The sequence below is a fragment of the Dermacentor variabilis genome, chromosome 3 (genome assembly GCF_050947875.1).
Source record: "Dermacentor variabilis isolate Ectoservices chromosome 3, ASM5094787v1, whole genome shotgun sequence".
NCBI classification, from domain to species: Eukaryota; Metazoa; Arthropoda; class Arachnida; order Ixodida; family Ixodidae; genus Dermacentor; species Dermacentor variabilis.
The window spans coordinates 210,332,113-210,347,956 of NC_134570.1; the positions used below are offsets into that span (position 1 = coordinate 210,332,113).

At 45.7% G+C, this 15,844-nt stretch overlaps 1 protein-coding gene across 3 annotated transcripts in view; it reads left to right on the forward strand.

Annotated features, from left to right (window-relative positions):
- Positions 1-15,844, forward strand: part of LOC142576615 (uncharacterized) — a 501,274-nt gene that overhangs the window by 363,652 nt on the left and 121,778 nt on the right. For all 3 annotated transcript variants that reach the window (XM_075686816.1, XM_075686815.1, XM_075686817.1), the window contains exon 13: positions 11,550-11,615. In XM_075686816.1, coding sequence (XP_075542931.1) covers positions 11,550-11,615 — 66 coding nt within the window. The remainder of the gene's footprint in view (positions 1-11,549; positions 11,616-15,844) is intronic.

The window sequence follows — 15,844 nt, forward strand, 5'->3', positions numbered from 1 at the left end:
CGATTAAAATTTGAGGCATAGTTGGGAAATTATACCGTAGTGGAACGGGATGTTTGGTGTTTGTTGTGCGCGAGAAGTTCAGAACAAAGGTTTCGTTAAGTTCTGATGCGCATAAATGAGCCGGAATAGGGTCACCTGACGCGTCAGTTAAGTTAATGGATTCTTCGGTATGCGGGTTGATGACGCGCCAAATTTTTTTCATGCTGGTAGATAGCATCGATGGTAAGTGTTAGAGAGGAAGTTATCCTTTGCTTGCTTAAGCGCAGTTATATAGGCATCAGCGGCAGTCTTGTATGCGTCCCAGTGTGCGTTACATTGTGATAGCCTGGCTGTACGATATCGGCGCTTTTTTGTTAGATAGGCGTCTTATATGGGTGGTATACCATGGGGCTTGAGGATTAGAAGTGATGGTGCGTCTTGGAACATATTTTTGAGTTACTTCGTGAACTTTGGCCGTGAACATATGCCAGTTAGTTTGCACACAGCGTTCGTTAAAGTTTCTGAAGAAGTTTTGAGTAAAAACTGATAATTCATTGTTAATGGCATCGAAGTCTGCTCTAATATAATCTAGTATGGTCTTTTTCATTCTTGCAGGTTTAGGAGAGGCAGTGTTAATGTTGAAAATGAACAAAGAGCGATCGCTTATGTTAGGTAAATAGGTGATGGCTGAAGAGAAGTCGGCTCGATTGGTTAGGATCGAATCTAAAGTGTTGGCTGTGTTGACAGAGATTCTGGTAGCGTTAGTGACTAATTGGGTGAGCTCTGAGCAAGCAACTAAAGTAAAAAAAATTCACTCAGTTGCGTAGACCACATTGTCCAAACACATTTCACATACTCTTGTCCTCTTCGAAATCAACTCAGTGTGCTTGGGCTTATGGTTTCTTTCACAGTCGTATTTCTTCGCACTTGCAAGTAACAACTAATTGGCCCACATTGTCACCAGGCGCTCAGGGCTACTCATTTGTGTCCCTGCCACTTACTGGCATTACATTGGACTTGCATTTTACATTCGCCCAAACATACTCAAGGACTCTCCACTCTTGCGAAATCGGCGGAAATTAGTGAGAGGGTGCGTTAATGTGTCTACTTGTAGTGAAAGCACAGCGCATGCAAGGGCTTGAATGTCATTCCATTTCGAGTAATACTGTCTTGTCTCTTTCTGCGCTCCACCACACTTTTCCGCTGGCAAAATATCTGCTTTTTCTTCGTTTGCTTCATCATAAACGTATGATCTCTGGGCACTGCAATGAACGGATATTACGGGGCTGATTTTCGCTTACCGGCGCTGTTGTCCACTCTATAGTTGCACTGGAGAGCCAGGGGTTTCGATTTATTTGGTGGCGTTGTTATTAATGTCCACCTCTCCTACTTTAATCCTGTATAGAAAAAAATATGATCATTGAGAATAAAAAGAAATTGCGGACATTTCATAAGCCGAGACACAAAAGCTCCGAATAAAAGCCTTACGAAGGCCTATTTTGGGCCAGTGCGCACCTCACAGTTGATAATCAACACTACATAGCAATCACTAGCCGTAAGCGAAATATCCAGCTTGTTGTGTTTTTATTCTTTCATATAGTTAACAATGCAGCGCTGCTTTCTGAAAACATTATGAAATGACGCAGGTACTGAAATCCACAGATTTTTCAGTGCGATAGTGAATGACATGCGAATGTGTCCGACTTTTCAATTTACCGCACTGTATTTGAAATTACACTGGCATTATTAGCAGCAATGTCCGTTCCTGTTAATCCCTACTAAATCTTGGGCGCTATAACGTAAAACTATTCCAAACTTTCTATTCCAATTCTGCGATCAGCCTACTGCGATTGGTCAAAAATTTTTTGGACCACCCCCACTTCACCTGTCTGTGACTCGACGGCACGAAAACCACGATAGCTCCCCATCTGATATGACGTGTACTCACTGATTATGCACAATTTGACCGAACAAAACAAAACTAGTTATTTCTGATCCGACGTCTTTGTTCCATTAGCCTTCGGCTATTGGTCAAACGCTTTCGGGCTGCACCCACTTTCACCTCCCTATCATGCGACGTCACAAAACCGCAAAAACTCACCGCGTCAAAGTGACGTGTACGCGTTAAAGATGCATTAATATGCCGAACAAAACTGAATTTTCTTCTGAATAGCCGCAGCTGCCCCGTTCCGACAGGAATAAAAGATGGCTGCCGCCGATCGCACTGGTACTAGCTACTCGTGCCTGCCGGAGAGCATGGGTTTATTTCCGTGTAAGAAAACCTTTTGCGTGGCTGTGTAACGTTGTCGAGAACTTTCGGCACGTATACAACCTCGTTCTGCCAACTCTTCTTTGCTGAGGGTCAGTTTTAGCATCCTCGTTAAGCTTCCGTTGCATGCCGCCGCGATTGTCGACGAGCCACCGCAACCTGTGTAAGGGAAAGCGGACCAATCGCAGACGCCGGCACTAACCTCTTCATCCGGTTATCGATTTTCAGTGCAGTGACTCGGCCCCATCGAATCCCTCTCCATTTGAGCGTGCTCCTCGCCTCTTGTGAGCCAGTTAGATAAGACAAGCCGCTCGCTGTAGGCACTGTTATTCGTTGTTCAAGCAAGCAAAAGTGACCTCCTATGAACGAGGAAAGCATTTGATTGGTTTGTTGAGACAACCCTGCGGGTGACCGCCCGATGCTTGTGTTGGCGGCTACGCAAATTTGACGTCAGCACACTGGAATAAAAACATATAAGAATAGTTTTACGTTATAGGGCACCTTAATACAATGAGCGCATGCGTAGTGTAAAGTGGTTGAGCGTTTCCGACGCTGGCACTATACGCAGCTTGCGACAATATAGCAGTATGGTAAGCAAAAATCAACCGAATCAGCACTTCTTCACAGCTGTACACCAAACACTGCAGGGTCCGTTGATCCAGCGAACATTGACGTTCACTGTTGCTGATTGTCGCTCTGTAGTCGCGCTCCCACGAGTTGTTGAAGTTGCACTGACTTCTGCAGTTTCCATAACATCGGCGGAATTGAACATCACTTAGATCACCGAGAGAGTTCATCGACGCGGTCAGATGCCTTCACAGCGCGAACACAGTCGCTTAATGTCGATGGTACGAAGAAATCACTATAATTGACACCCAAAAGAATCGCCTCGTCCACCGGCTCACGCTATGTTTTTGCTCCTTCCCGGCCGGTGCAGTCTTCCTCCTCCGCCATCAAAGCTACGCACAGAAGCGATGAGTTCTTTCTTAGGCTGTTCGTTCTCTCCTTTTGCCTTTAGCTTTCCTTTTTCTCTCACAGTTTTTTCCTCATCGCTCCTTACAACTTTCGCTTTGTAACGCTCTCTCGATGCTTCTGTGCAATTTTTGGGCGCCGAATTCCCAGGGCACCACATAAACGTTGCGTTTGCACATTGGCCGCGTTTTGTAACGCTAGATCTCACTTTAAAGTATGCTAATATGCGATGATCTGGGATGAACCGAGAATCTACCGCTTATATGGAGGACGCTATGCATGACTTGACTAAGAGAGTACGGCGGTCCACTTGTTCCGTGAAAACGAGATGGGAAATGGTCCAACGAGTTCAAGGGCTATGTGGTAGAACGGACTAGTTGGGATGTCGATAGGCTGAAGTTAGCCTTCACGCTGCACGGTCGAACGCATGAGGCGTTGACAGGGCTCACAACCAGCAGCGTACCAGAGCACAGAACGTAAAGCCCTCGCTAGAAAAACCGATGCCACACACGGTCGTACATGGGGGATACTCCGAGGTGGCCGGCTGATGGAGCATTATGGAGCTGGTGGAGAAGAGTAGAACGGAGCGTCGCAGGTACTACGAGGAGAAGCTGTGAGCCATAGAAATTGGTATTGCGACAGTTGAAAATATTCTCGCGGAGCACGAACGGGTAGAGCGATGGGTCAAAGTCATTAGAGCGTAAACAACCGATGATGAACTGCAACTTTACGCCGCTGAGCTGTTGCTTCCGTATATCACTTAAGTCGGAGAAGGCGAGGACGCGGGTGTCGGAATCATGGAGTAGTGAAGTCTAGAGGTTCCACAGGATGACGTGATCGTGAATCGGCGGTCTGGTGCATGGTGCCGGACTTGTGAAGGAGATCCAAGCTGCATTCTTGAAGGTTTAGCGCTCCGCGACCAACTCGTTCAGTCGGCTATTTGAGTGAAGAGAGCCAGGACAGCGCATGGTGGTCCATGATGACTGAAACAGTGTTGTCAATCAAGTATGGTCGAAATATTGTGACTGCCCAAACTAGAGCAAGGCATTCGCATTCAGTGATTGAGAGCGTGCGGTCCTTAGGGGAGAGGAGGCGACTGGCGTACGCCATGCGTTCCTGGTCTTGCAGCCGCTGGGTGAGAACAGCGGGGATACTGTCTCCATATTCTAGGCAAACTTCTCTAGGCGCTGTGGGCTTAAGATGCGCCAAAATGGCAAAATGAGTTGTCAGCGATCTGGTTAGCCTGCGAAGTGCATCGGCTTCTTCAGGCACCCATAATAATGCGATTTCCTTATTGACGAGTTGTGTTAGAGGACAGGTAATGTCGGTGAAGTTCTTGACAAAACGTGCGAAATAAGAACACAAGCTAATAATGCGCTGGACGTCTTTGCCCGGACGCGGTACAGGGAAATGTTTTAGAACAGCTGAACTTGCACATCGAAGAGTTCAAATTAGACGGCTCGTCGGAAAATGCCAAGCACTGCTGATAGGGGAGTTAGGTGTCTCTGAACTATTGGTAGAAAAACGAAGAAGTCATCCTCATAACACAGGTGTGTCAAGCAATTCCAGCAAAGAAGCAGATAGCATATCGTTCTCTCAAACGAGGCGGGGGTATTACATAAGGCAGAAGGCGTAACCTTAAATTGAAAAAAAAAGAACGTCCAGTGTAACAAATCTTGTTGCGTGGTCCAGGTCGTCGACATATATCTGTCAGTATCCTGAGCTGAGGTCAATGGATGAGAAGTAGGTAGACCCGGAAAGACAGTCGGGGGCGTCATCAATCCGCTGCAGTGGGTAGGCTTCCTTACGTGTGAGTTTGTTCAAGTGATGGTAGTCGACGCAGAAACGCCAGCTGCCATCCTTTTTCTTTACAAGGACGAAAGCTGATTCTAAGCAACAACAGAAGTCACCTCTTGAAACGCAGTCGTAATATTGTGCTAACGCCTACGCACTAAGATGGGCAAATGAAGAATGACGAACTTAGGGTCAACGGTGAATAGTAATGTAAAAAGTCTAGTATTTACTAAGAGAGCCAACTTCTTAGTGTCGATTTTTGTTCATTTTGACCACAAGAGAAAGTGAAAGTTGTTCGCGTCCAGGCGAACACTCCACAGCAACTGACGAACAATGGCGTGGCCTGGCGGCAAAATCGGGGACGCAGACTCAAAGGCGCGAGTGTACGTGGAAGGAAGAGACGTAGCATCAAATATGCGCGGAATAATCTTTGTCAGATGCTCCATAGCTAGTGGCACTTTTGGCGCAGGTACGTCTCCACACGACGATGCTGTTGTCTTGTTGGGCAGTCGCGCAAACTGGTGGATGATGCGTCAGCTATTAGCGTTCTCAAAAAGCTTGCACTCTCGTATGGCGTAGTCGACACTATTTCAGTCTTCGGAAATAGCATATTGAATGAATCATCTATTATCCCTTTTAAAAAAATGTCCCAGACTTTCTGATTCCATCATTTCCCTCCCCTCGCCACAAAGCACAGCACGTGCAGCATATAAGAAACGGAGGACTTCGTAGGTGTATAAGCAAGTTACGCGAGCGCCTTCTTCGCCGCGGCCGTACGACCAATGGTCTTTCCAAACAGATCACGCATCTTTTGCTTGCAGGAATCCCAACTTTCCATTTGAGCATCACAGTTCCCGAACCAGACCTCTTCTGTTTCTTGTTTATAAGATATAACCTTCGCCCATCGGTTGGTGTTACTTATACGCTCGTAGATGGCCAATCAGCCTTCAATATCTATGTCATCGGTTCTGGAAAGCGTGCCTAGATACCTTTGCTGCGCAAGCACAACCGCTGGCGGCGCTGCTTCTGAGGAAGAGGTCGCCTCTCGTGCCATTGCGTAAAAATCAAGGGATGGCAATTGCGGAGCTCCATCGTAACCAGTTCTTACCCCGTAGTTCTGCTATAAGTGTGACGTAGATAAAGAGTAGGCAAACTCATATTTACAAAATATATACGCACGAGCCACAGCCAATATGGCAGAATAGCGACAACCACGAACGTGCTTTTTCGATCATCTTCGTCGTCCTACTAAGCGCCTTCTTCAGAATACGTGAATGGGCTGTATCACTAGGTTTTTTTTGTGCCACCGCACTGTCCGAACAGGTTGTGCGCGCCATACATGATGATCCGGACGCTGAGCCTTTTGATTTCTCCTGTACGCTAGCCAGGTTACGAGATCCCTATTAATAGAACGGAAGAAGTAAAGAAAGCCTTGGGAGAAATGCAAAGGGGGAAGGCAGCTGGGGAGGATCAGGTAACAGCAGATTTGTTGAAGGATGGTGGACAGATTGTTCTACAGAAACTGGCCACCCTGTATACGCAATGCCTCATGACCTCGAGCGTACCGGAATCTTGGAAGAACGCTAACATAATCCTAATCCATAAGAAAGGGGACGCCAAAGACTTGAAAAATTATAGACCCATCAGCTTACTGTCCGTTGCCTACAAACTATTTACTAAGGCAATCGCGAATAGAATCAGGAACACCTTAGACTTCTGTCAAGCAAATGACCAGGCAGGATTCCGCAAAGGCTACTCAACAATAGATCATATTCACACTATCAATCAGGTGATAGAGAAATGTGCGGAATATAAGCAACCCTTATATATAGCTTTCATTGATTACGAGAAAACGTTTAATTCTGTCGAAACCTCAGCAGTCATGGAGGCATTACGGAATCAGGGTGTAGACGAGCCTTATGTAAAAATACTGAAATATATCTATTGCGCCTCCACAGCCACCGTAGTCCTCCATGAAGCAAGCAAGAAAATCCCAATAAAGAAAGGCGTCAGGCAGGGAGATACGATATCTCCAATGCTATTCACAGCGTGTTTAAAGGAGGTATTCAGAGACCTGGATTGGGAAGAACTGGGGATAAAAGTTAATGGAGAATACCTTAGTAACTTGCGATTTGCTGTTGATATTGCCTTGCTTATTACCTCGGGGGACCAATTGCAATGCATGCTCACTGACCTGGAGAGGCAAAGCAGAAGAGTGGGTCTAAAAATTAAATTGCAGAAAACAAAAGTAATGCTTAACAGTCTCGGAAGAGAACAGCAATTTACAATAGGCAGCGAGGCACTAGAAGTGGTAAGGGAATACATCTACTTAGGGCAGGTAGTGACGGCGGATCCGGATCATGAGACGGAAATAATCAAAAGAATAAGAATGAGCTGGGGTGCGTTTGGCAGGCATTCTCAGATCATGAACAGCAGGTTGTCATTATACTTTAAGAGAAAAGTACATAATAGCTGTGTCTTACCAGTACTCATATACGGGGCAGAAACCTGGAGGCTTACGAAAAGGGTTCTACTCAAATTGAGGACGACGCAACGAGCTATGGAAAGAAGAATGATAAGTGTAACGTTAAGGGATAAGAAAAGAGCAGATTGAGTGAGGGACCAAACGCGAGTTAATGACATCTTAGTTGAAATAAAGAGAAAGAAATGGGCATGGACAGGACATGTAATGAGGAGGGAAGATAACCGATGGTCATTAAGGGTTACGGACTGGATCCTAAGGGAAGGGAAGCGTAGCAGGGGGCGGCAGAAAGTTAGGTGGGCGGATGAGATTAAGAAGTTTGCAGGCACGGCATGGCCACAATTAGTACATGACCGGGGTTGTTGGAGAAGTATGGGTGAGGCCTTTGCCCTGCAGTGGGCGTAACCAGGCTAATGATGGTGATGATGATAAATAATAGACGCGCCAGACCGCCGACGTCCCCCAGTAAATCAAGACACGACGAGGCTGTCGTGTTCGACGGGTTGCCGCAGCCTAGTCGATCTCCATGCCAACCGTTCAAGCAAATCGGGATGGACTCAATGATTGGGGCGTCAGCATTCAAAAACATTTCAGTTGTCCTTGCCACTGAGTACATTACCGCTACACCGAAAGGAAAACGCCAGAACAAGGACAGTGCGGTCGGAAGGCTTAAATTCTTCCTGCGACGACATTGTGCTGCCGGTGTCCTCATCAGCGATAGAGAGACACCTTGTACAGCGAAACTTTATCAGACGATCATACAACACAGCCAGACAAGCTGCCGCTGTACAACCGCCCATTACTGCCAGACGAATAGCATTACGGAGCGCATGAAGAAAGAAAACGCTGGTATACTAGCGATGCACTTCCACGTGGACCACAGTACATTGAATGCCGTAGTTTTGTACATAACTGTTGACTCTAACAAGGGTGAGCAGGAAATAACGCCATTGACGCCATTGGAGCAACCCGCGCGATTACGTTTGACCCCAGGGGCCCTATAACGTAAAACTGTTCCAATATGTTTTTATTCCACTCTGCAGACGTCAAATTTGCGTAACCGCCCACGCAAGCATCGCGCGGTCACCCACAGGGTTGTCTGAACAGACCAATCAAATGGTGTTTCGTTCATAGGAGGTCACTTTTGTTTGCTTGAAAAACGAATAACATTGCCTACACTTAGCGGCTTGTCTTATCTAATTGGCTCACAAGAAGCGAGGAGCACGCTCAAGTGCAGAGGGATTCGATGGGAGCCGCTGCACCGAAAATCGCTAACCGGATGAAGAGGGTGGTGCCAGCGTCCGTTAGTGGTCCGCCTTCCCTTAGCTTGCGGTGGCTTGTCGACAATCGCGGCGGCATGAAACGGAAGCTTGAGAATGACGCTGAAACGGATCCTCAGCATAGAAGAGTAGGCAAAACGAGATCGTAAATGTGTCTAAAGTGCTCGAAAACATTACACGGCGAGGCAAGAAGTTTTATTGCACGCAAATAAACCCATGCTCTCCGGCAGGTGCGAGTAGCCAGTGCCTGCGCGATCGGCGGCAGCCATCTTTTATTCATTTCGGAACGGGGCAGCGTGAGGCTATTCAGAAGAAAATTCAGTTTTGTTCGGCCTATTAATGCATCTTTAACGCGTACACGTCTCTTTGACGCGGTGAGTCTTTGCGGTTTTGTGACGTCGCATGATAGGCAGGTGAAAGTGGTGGGTGCAGTCCGAAAGCTTTTGACCGATAGCCGAAGGCTCATGGCAAAAAGGCGTCGAATCAGAAGTAACTATTTTTCTTTTGTTCGGTGAAATCATGCATAATCAGTGTGCACAAGTCATATCAGGTGGGTAGCTGTCACGGTTTTCGTGACGTCGAGTGACAGACAGGTGAAGTGGGGTGGTCCAAAAAAATTTTTCACCAATCGTGGAGGGCTGATTGCAGAATTGGAATAGAAAAGTTTTGAACAGTTTCAAGTTATGGCACCCCAGACTATCGACCATCAGCGAAAAAAAATTTACCTCAACATAGCTATCCTTTTAGCGCATCTTGGAATCGTTGGCGCCAATTCCAAGATAAGTTGGCCATGCGAATGAGTTTCGTGAAATAAACTTTTGGTGATTCGAAAAAAGCCCGAGAGCTCAAATGGCTGCGCATTAAGAACCAGAAAAAAAATTAATAGCCGAACCAGTAATATCCGACGACTCTATGTAGAATACAAGCCCGTCAAGCGCGTTTATGTATGTACACGAATATGGCGACGTTGACTTCGTGAAAAATTACTGCGACATTATATCGGACCATAGAAAATCGTCCAATATCTTGGCGCAATAGCGCAGTCCTGCTCGGCGGCATTATGCAATCACAGCGGCACCGCCCACAACCTCAAGTCGTGCACATGCCATGGGCCTGAAACCATTGTGCGCACGCTAACGCACTCTGGTGCTTAATTATTGATTGCTTCAAAATTTTCCTTTTTATTCGTGTCCCTTCTTTCGCACTCATGGTCTGCGTGCAGCTTCAGGTAAACATTTCAGAAAGGGCACTTACACGCATAGCTCGTTTCTGTTTCCAAGTGCTCCTTTTTGACGGTTTTACCACTGAACAATGTTAATCGTTCAGCGGAAAACTCGCCGTCATGTACAAAAGCTCTCGGGAATGACGGCAGGCATTGTTTAGCGAAATAATTTTTTGTCTAGTTTCATTTTGTACGAGACGCGAACAGTTTTGTACATTCTGGAGCGTACGCGAGCACTAAATGTTAGGATGGGATAAACGATGAGTGAGGTATAAATAGTATATTCCGATGCCTAACAAGTGTGTTCGTCGCTATAGCTGTGGTTTGAGTGTCACTTGTCTTTCTGCGCACAAGTTCGCCAAATAAAGCAGTGAAGTCGCGCTCGGTATTTCTACTGTCTGTATCTTCACTGCAACTACAACGTGATCACGCTATCCGCGCGATTTGAGAAAACCGAACCACTGAAGGGTTATTCCGCCACTTTTTTTCATTTTACCCTTGTGAACTCTTATTAAAGCCACAATAACCTAAATCCCTTTTAGCAATATTGAAGCACTGTGTTACATGGTAAGATGCAAACAGGTCGTGAGAAACAATTAACCCCGAACATTTTAATGGTAACGAGAAACTGCTTTACAGCTTTTTTGTAGGCCGAAATACAGTGGACATTCCACACCAGCTTTATTACACTGGCTGAAGGAAAGGCGTCCAGTGTGCAGTCACCGTGACCTTTTGAGGCGACCAAATTTATCCTGCTGTGAAATGCATGTTAGTGCTTGAAGCAATTTTCATCGCATCACCAAAAACACATTGTACGAGCCTACCCAGGTCAAACTTCAGTCAGAGAATTCAACGTGCACTAAGGGGACGGTTTACCTCGAAGCCAACTAAGATTTCCATATTCAAATACATATGAGGCGTGAAAATGCATTGAGTAATGAGCGCCACCGATAAAAAAAATGTGTGTTTGCTTTTAGAACACGAAGTCAGCTTCTATAACTGCAGCAAACGGACTGTTTATTTAGCGCCTGTGTGTTTTTTTTAAAAAATTCGCGATGATAGGTAACGATCTGAAGCACTCGTGTGTGATATATTGGTTTAAATGTATATGAAGTTTCTAGTCACCTTACAAGGATTTCGCAAAAATCTGCTTAAAATTTTAGTAGTATAACTCAAGAGGGATGTGTGATGGGCGTTCTATATTTATGTAGACGAATTTTAATTTCCGTATCACTTGTAATGGTGAAACTGGACTTTACCCTTTTCTTCGATTTTTCGATTTTTAAAACTTGTGTTATTCATTGATTACCTAAATCAACAGCCTACTTCAAACAACCTCCGCACGTGGCTTTGTTTTTTCTTTTACAAAGCAGCAAGCCCCGTCAACATCAGTGCAGTGAAAGCCGAAAAAAAATTTTTTTCGTATGTTTAATAGGTATTCTCAGATTAAAGAAGTCGCCTAAATCGCGTCAGTCCAATAGATTTGTGTCCATTTATATCTGATACATTGTATTGTGCAGTGCATTTATGACCCTTAAATTTTTTTTCCAGTTTACTGCTGGATTGGAGACATTGACATTTTTTCATCCAGACACCGCAACATTGAACAGCAACAGTGTAAGAACTAACGTTTGTGTACAGCAATGCACAGGTTGTATTTTGTGCCATCTCTAACAGAATTGAGCGCCTAAAAACGCCAGTTTGTGGTAAGTTCAGGCGGATGCTAATGTCCATTGTAACGGTAACTGCAGACGCCACCACGGACATTTTTGTGATGCGTTACTAGCGTGGCGCATTCGAGGCGCATCTCTGGACATCAACTGGAATTGAACTTGCGAAGGTGTCGCAATTAAAACACAGGTAGTTAAGATGTTGGAAAAGAAGTGAAATTAATTGACTGCTTGTGCTCGCACGGGCTTCGCCCAGTATAGGGCATCTATGTCGGAGTAGTCCAAATGTCCACGCTACACTCAAAAAGCAGTTGCAGCCTTTGGGGTGTATATTTGCCACACAACAATAAACGTCATCTGTCTTGTCCGCATTTTCTTTCTTTAACGCGGCGAGCCCGTTCCTTTCCAGTAACGAATGGCGCGCGCGTTATCAGCATGACATAGCATTCCCGACAGGAAAGTAACAAGCGCAGCGTTTTCAAGGAAGGAAATGTGGGCAAGGCAGATGACGAATATTGTCGTCTGGAAAAAAAAAACTCCAAAGGGTGTAAACTTTTCTTAGAGTGTAGCTTGTCCAGAGGACACCTAAGCACTTCTTATCAGTTGTGAATGCGAGGGCATTAATGCCCAAAGGACCGCCGCCGAGTGGAGCATAGAATTATGATCCCCTCGCGGGGGAAGCCGGGCGCGTTGAGACGCCAGGAAAACGCCTCCTAGATACCGCAAGGCCGGCACTCTTTGATCTGTGACGTCATGCTACCTTGTCAGACTGCCATGGAATCTAATGGAGGCGCTCCCGTGTAAGCCACAGTGATTTTTGCGCCACTGCTTTCGTCAATCGGGGCTTGCTAATTTCGGTCCAAGCAGCATGACATCTTAAAGGGAAGCTGAAGAGTCTGTCGAATTCAATAAGACGCTCATATACGGATGCGGGAACATTATAAACCATGTAGGTAAAATTTGGGGGGGGGGGGGGGTTCAAGTAGGAGCGACGTAATCGTCGGTTAAAATTGCGCTGTAGATCCGCCCCCCGTCGAATGCCGCGCGCTGCTGCTGACGCTGACGATGCGAGCGGAGACCGGAAACCGCGGTGTTGTGACGTCAACACTAGTGTTCCGTTCCTTCGCAGCCTCCGCGACCGTGCCTGACCGTGCTTGTTTCTGCGTGCGTGCCATCGTAATCTGCTTCGATCGACCCTGCATTCCTTTGTTTGTGCGTCTGCGTGTATGTAGAGTGGCAGTACACGGCCAGCCCTGCAATTCGGCCTGCGCAGTTGCTGTATATGGCCACAGAATAAGAAAGGACTACTTGCCACTAGCAGGATTTCTAAACGCCGCGCGAGAAGATCGGAGCTACGAAAACAAAGACGACACGAGTGCGGACTGACTGATGATAACTGGTGTTGGAAGGTCTTATAAATACACGAACTCGCCCAAACCTGGATTTTGATTTACTACGAGCTCCTTCGTGTTAGCACGGCGAACGGAAGGTGCATGTTTATCTCCCGCCCTTGACGCAAGTTTCGTCGCAAAGCGCCGCGAATTTTCTATTTGCACGTGTGTTGTAAAACAGCCTGCATACAGCTACCATAACGCAGTGCAAATGTAGAGTTTGCATGTGCTGGAAAGCCGGCGCACGCCAGGACGCTACGCTCCCCCCTTCTCTCGCGCACAGCGAGGAACCGACCGTCTCACGTAGCCGACGGAATTCGCCGCCTTTACGACTTCGGTTACGAATAGTGTGCGAATGGCGCACAGATGGTCACTACACGTACTGCATGAACCGGGAAGCTTTTCACGCGTTTAAACCGTGTTTGTAAATTGCCGACAGCATTGGACAGCGCACAAATGCCGTCGATCGCATCCCCGCTTACGTTCCACGAGGAGGCATGCAGTAACACAACACTACAGTTGTTTGACCGGAAACGAGCTGACTAGATCGGCGAAAGATCGGCGAGATCACTAGATCGCTTTGCAAAAAACATACTCACCAAAGAGCATTTCCAACACGAGGAGATCCCACGACTTCGCTTTCGTTCGCGTCGAAAGCACTGCTCGCACTAGCATCGTTTGCTTCTTCGAGAGGTCCGCTCTTCGCAATCGGCTCGTACATGTAGGGAGTAACGCCGAACTCCTTAGAAAAACGCAGTCTCTCTAAATTTTCCATTACCGTCTCAGAAAAACAGCACCAAACTACCTGGCACCGCGCTTCATGTGTAGCGGCAGCGGTAGGTTCGGACGAACACTAGTGTTGACGTCACGAGGCGCCCGACCAATCACAGGCGGAAACGAGACACGCGAGCTGGGCGTGTCCGCTGCTGCACTTTTCGTCGAAATAAAATATATTTGCGCTTTCTTTCGCTCAATTTCGATACGATATTCGAATTCGGAGGGTTGAAAACTATTATGTACAGATGTTCACTCATTTTTTTCTGGAAAACCTTTCAGCTTCCCTTTAAGGTGATAGGCCACGCACACACACACACACACACACACACACACACACACACACACACACACACACACACACACACACACACACACACACAAACCCTTAAGACGGAAGCCAGAATTAAAAGAACCATCTTTGCTAAATAAGCAAGTCTTACTTAGCTTACGCAACTACAGAAATTGCAGAAAATTGTTAATTTTATATTTGGAAGGTGATTTTTCTCATAAAATGTAGTAAAAGTACTTGTCGCGCCAGCAGTGATAAATAACTAATAACTAATGGTTTGTTTAATGGAGTAAAGCTTTGGCATTTATGTGGCTATGTCGCGGACCTGTGCAATGAGCTGGGATAAATACAATGTGATAAATATCTATCATGTAATGTAATATCTGAAAAAAAATTAGCCTAGTGAAAAAATGCCAATATGGACGAAATTTGTTTGCAAAGTAAGCTGCAAATGCAAAAATACTGCACAAATTGTTGTGTCCCAGTTTATTGCACACATATCTATGTGAGGAATGAGCCTGCAAGATTTCTTATTGAAATAATAATTAAAAAAAGATGTACTAGAGTTTGCGTAACATGACATGGAGCAAAACATTGTTTTGAGAAAAACGTAAACGAATGTTTAAACCACGTGAAAGGTGTCAAAACTACACAGAGGCCTAAAATGCACAAGCTTAATAGCTGGAGCCCCCACGGTATGCACGGGAGTCTCCTTTTGTTTTCTGCCTGCTCGAGCACAAAACAAAAACAGAAAATATTTTCATTAAAATTTATATACAAGAAATAGTACTGATTTTCGGTTGCGCAATGCGAGGGTACAGGTTGAAAAACTCCGATCCCGCCCTAATGAGTAGGGGAAGATGATTTTTGCAACATAGTGCTAAATGTGTTGCCATGTTTAAAAAGTAAAAAACCAACAACAAATAAATGTTGTGAAAAAAAACTGACTTTTTGTATCTGGACTACCACCTTAACGCCGGGGGCAAGCCCGCTATATTATTAATACCAGTGTTCAAACGCTGATATTACTAAGCTTGTATTAAAATTTAGAGATGCGAAATGACTACATCCTAGCGCTAGAAAGCGCGAAACAGGCGTGGACCCACTTTTGTGATGCAAGTTCACTGCTTTATGGCGAACGTGTCTGTAGCAAGAGATGGCAGGTTTGGCAGAAGCGTCTGCAGCAAGAGATGGTCTCTACGTATATGCCCGATTCCCGTTCACTCTATGTTAGGAAACCAGCGAAAAACTCTGGAATGCATGGCACTTGCGTTCTTAGAAAAAGAGAATTTGCATAACGATGATGTGCGCTCGCCCGGGGCACTCTCTTCTGCAAAACAGCCGCAGAAATTTCATATATATATATATATATATATATATATATATATATATATATATATATATATATATATATATATATATATATATATATATATATATATATATGTGGTTATAATAAACGAAAGAAAGAGCGTTGGTTCAGCCCATTGGACAAGACAGTCGGCTTCTGAGCGCAGGGCCATGAGTTCGAAGCTCAATACCGCCAACGTTATTCCTTTCGAATTTTTTGCGTTTTTTAATACTTTATTGCTTTTTTAGGGACTACCGCGGAGCGGTTAAAACGCAGGCGGGAGTTTGCGCCGGCAAGGAACGCGCGGGGATAACGCAGGCTTTCGAGAGCGAGGGTGGCATGGCGTCACCGGCAATGCCCTATTTCCT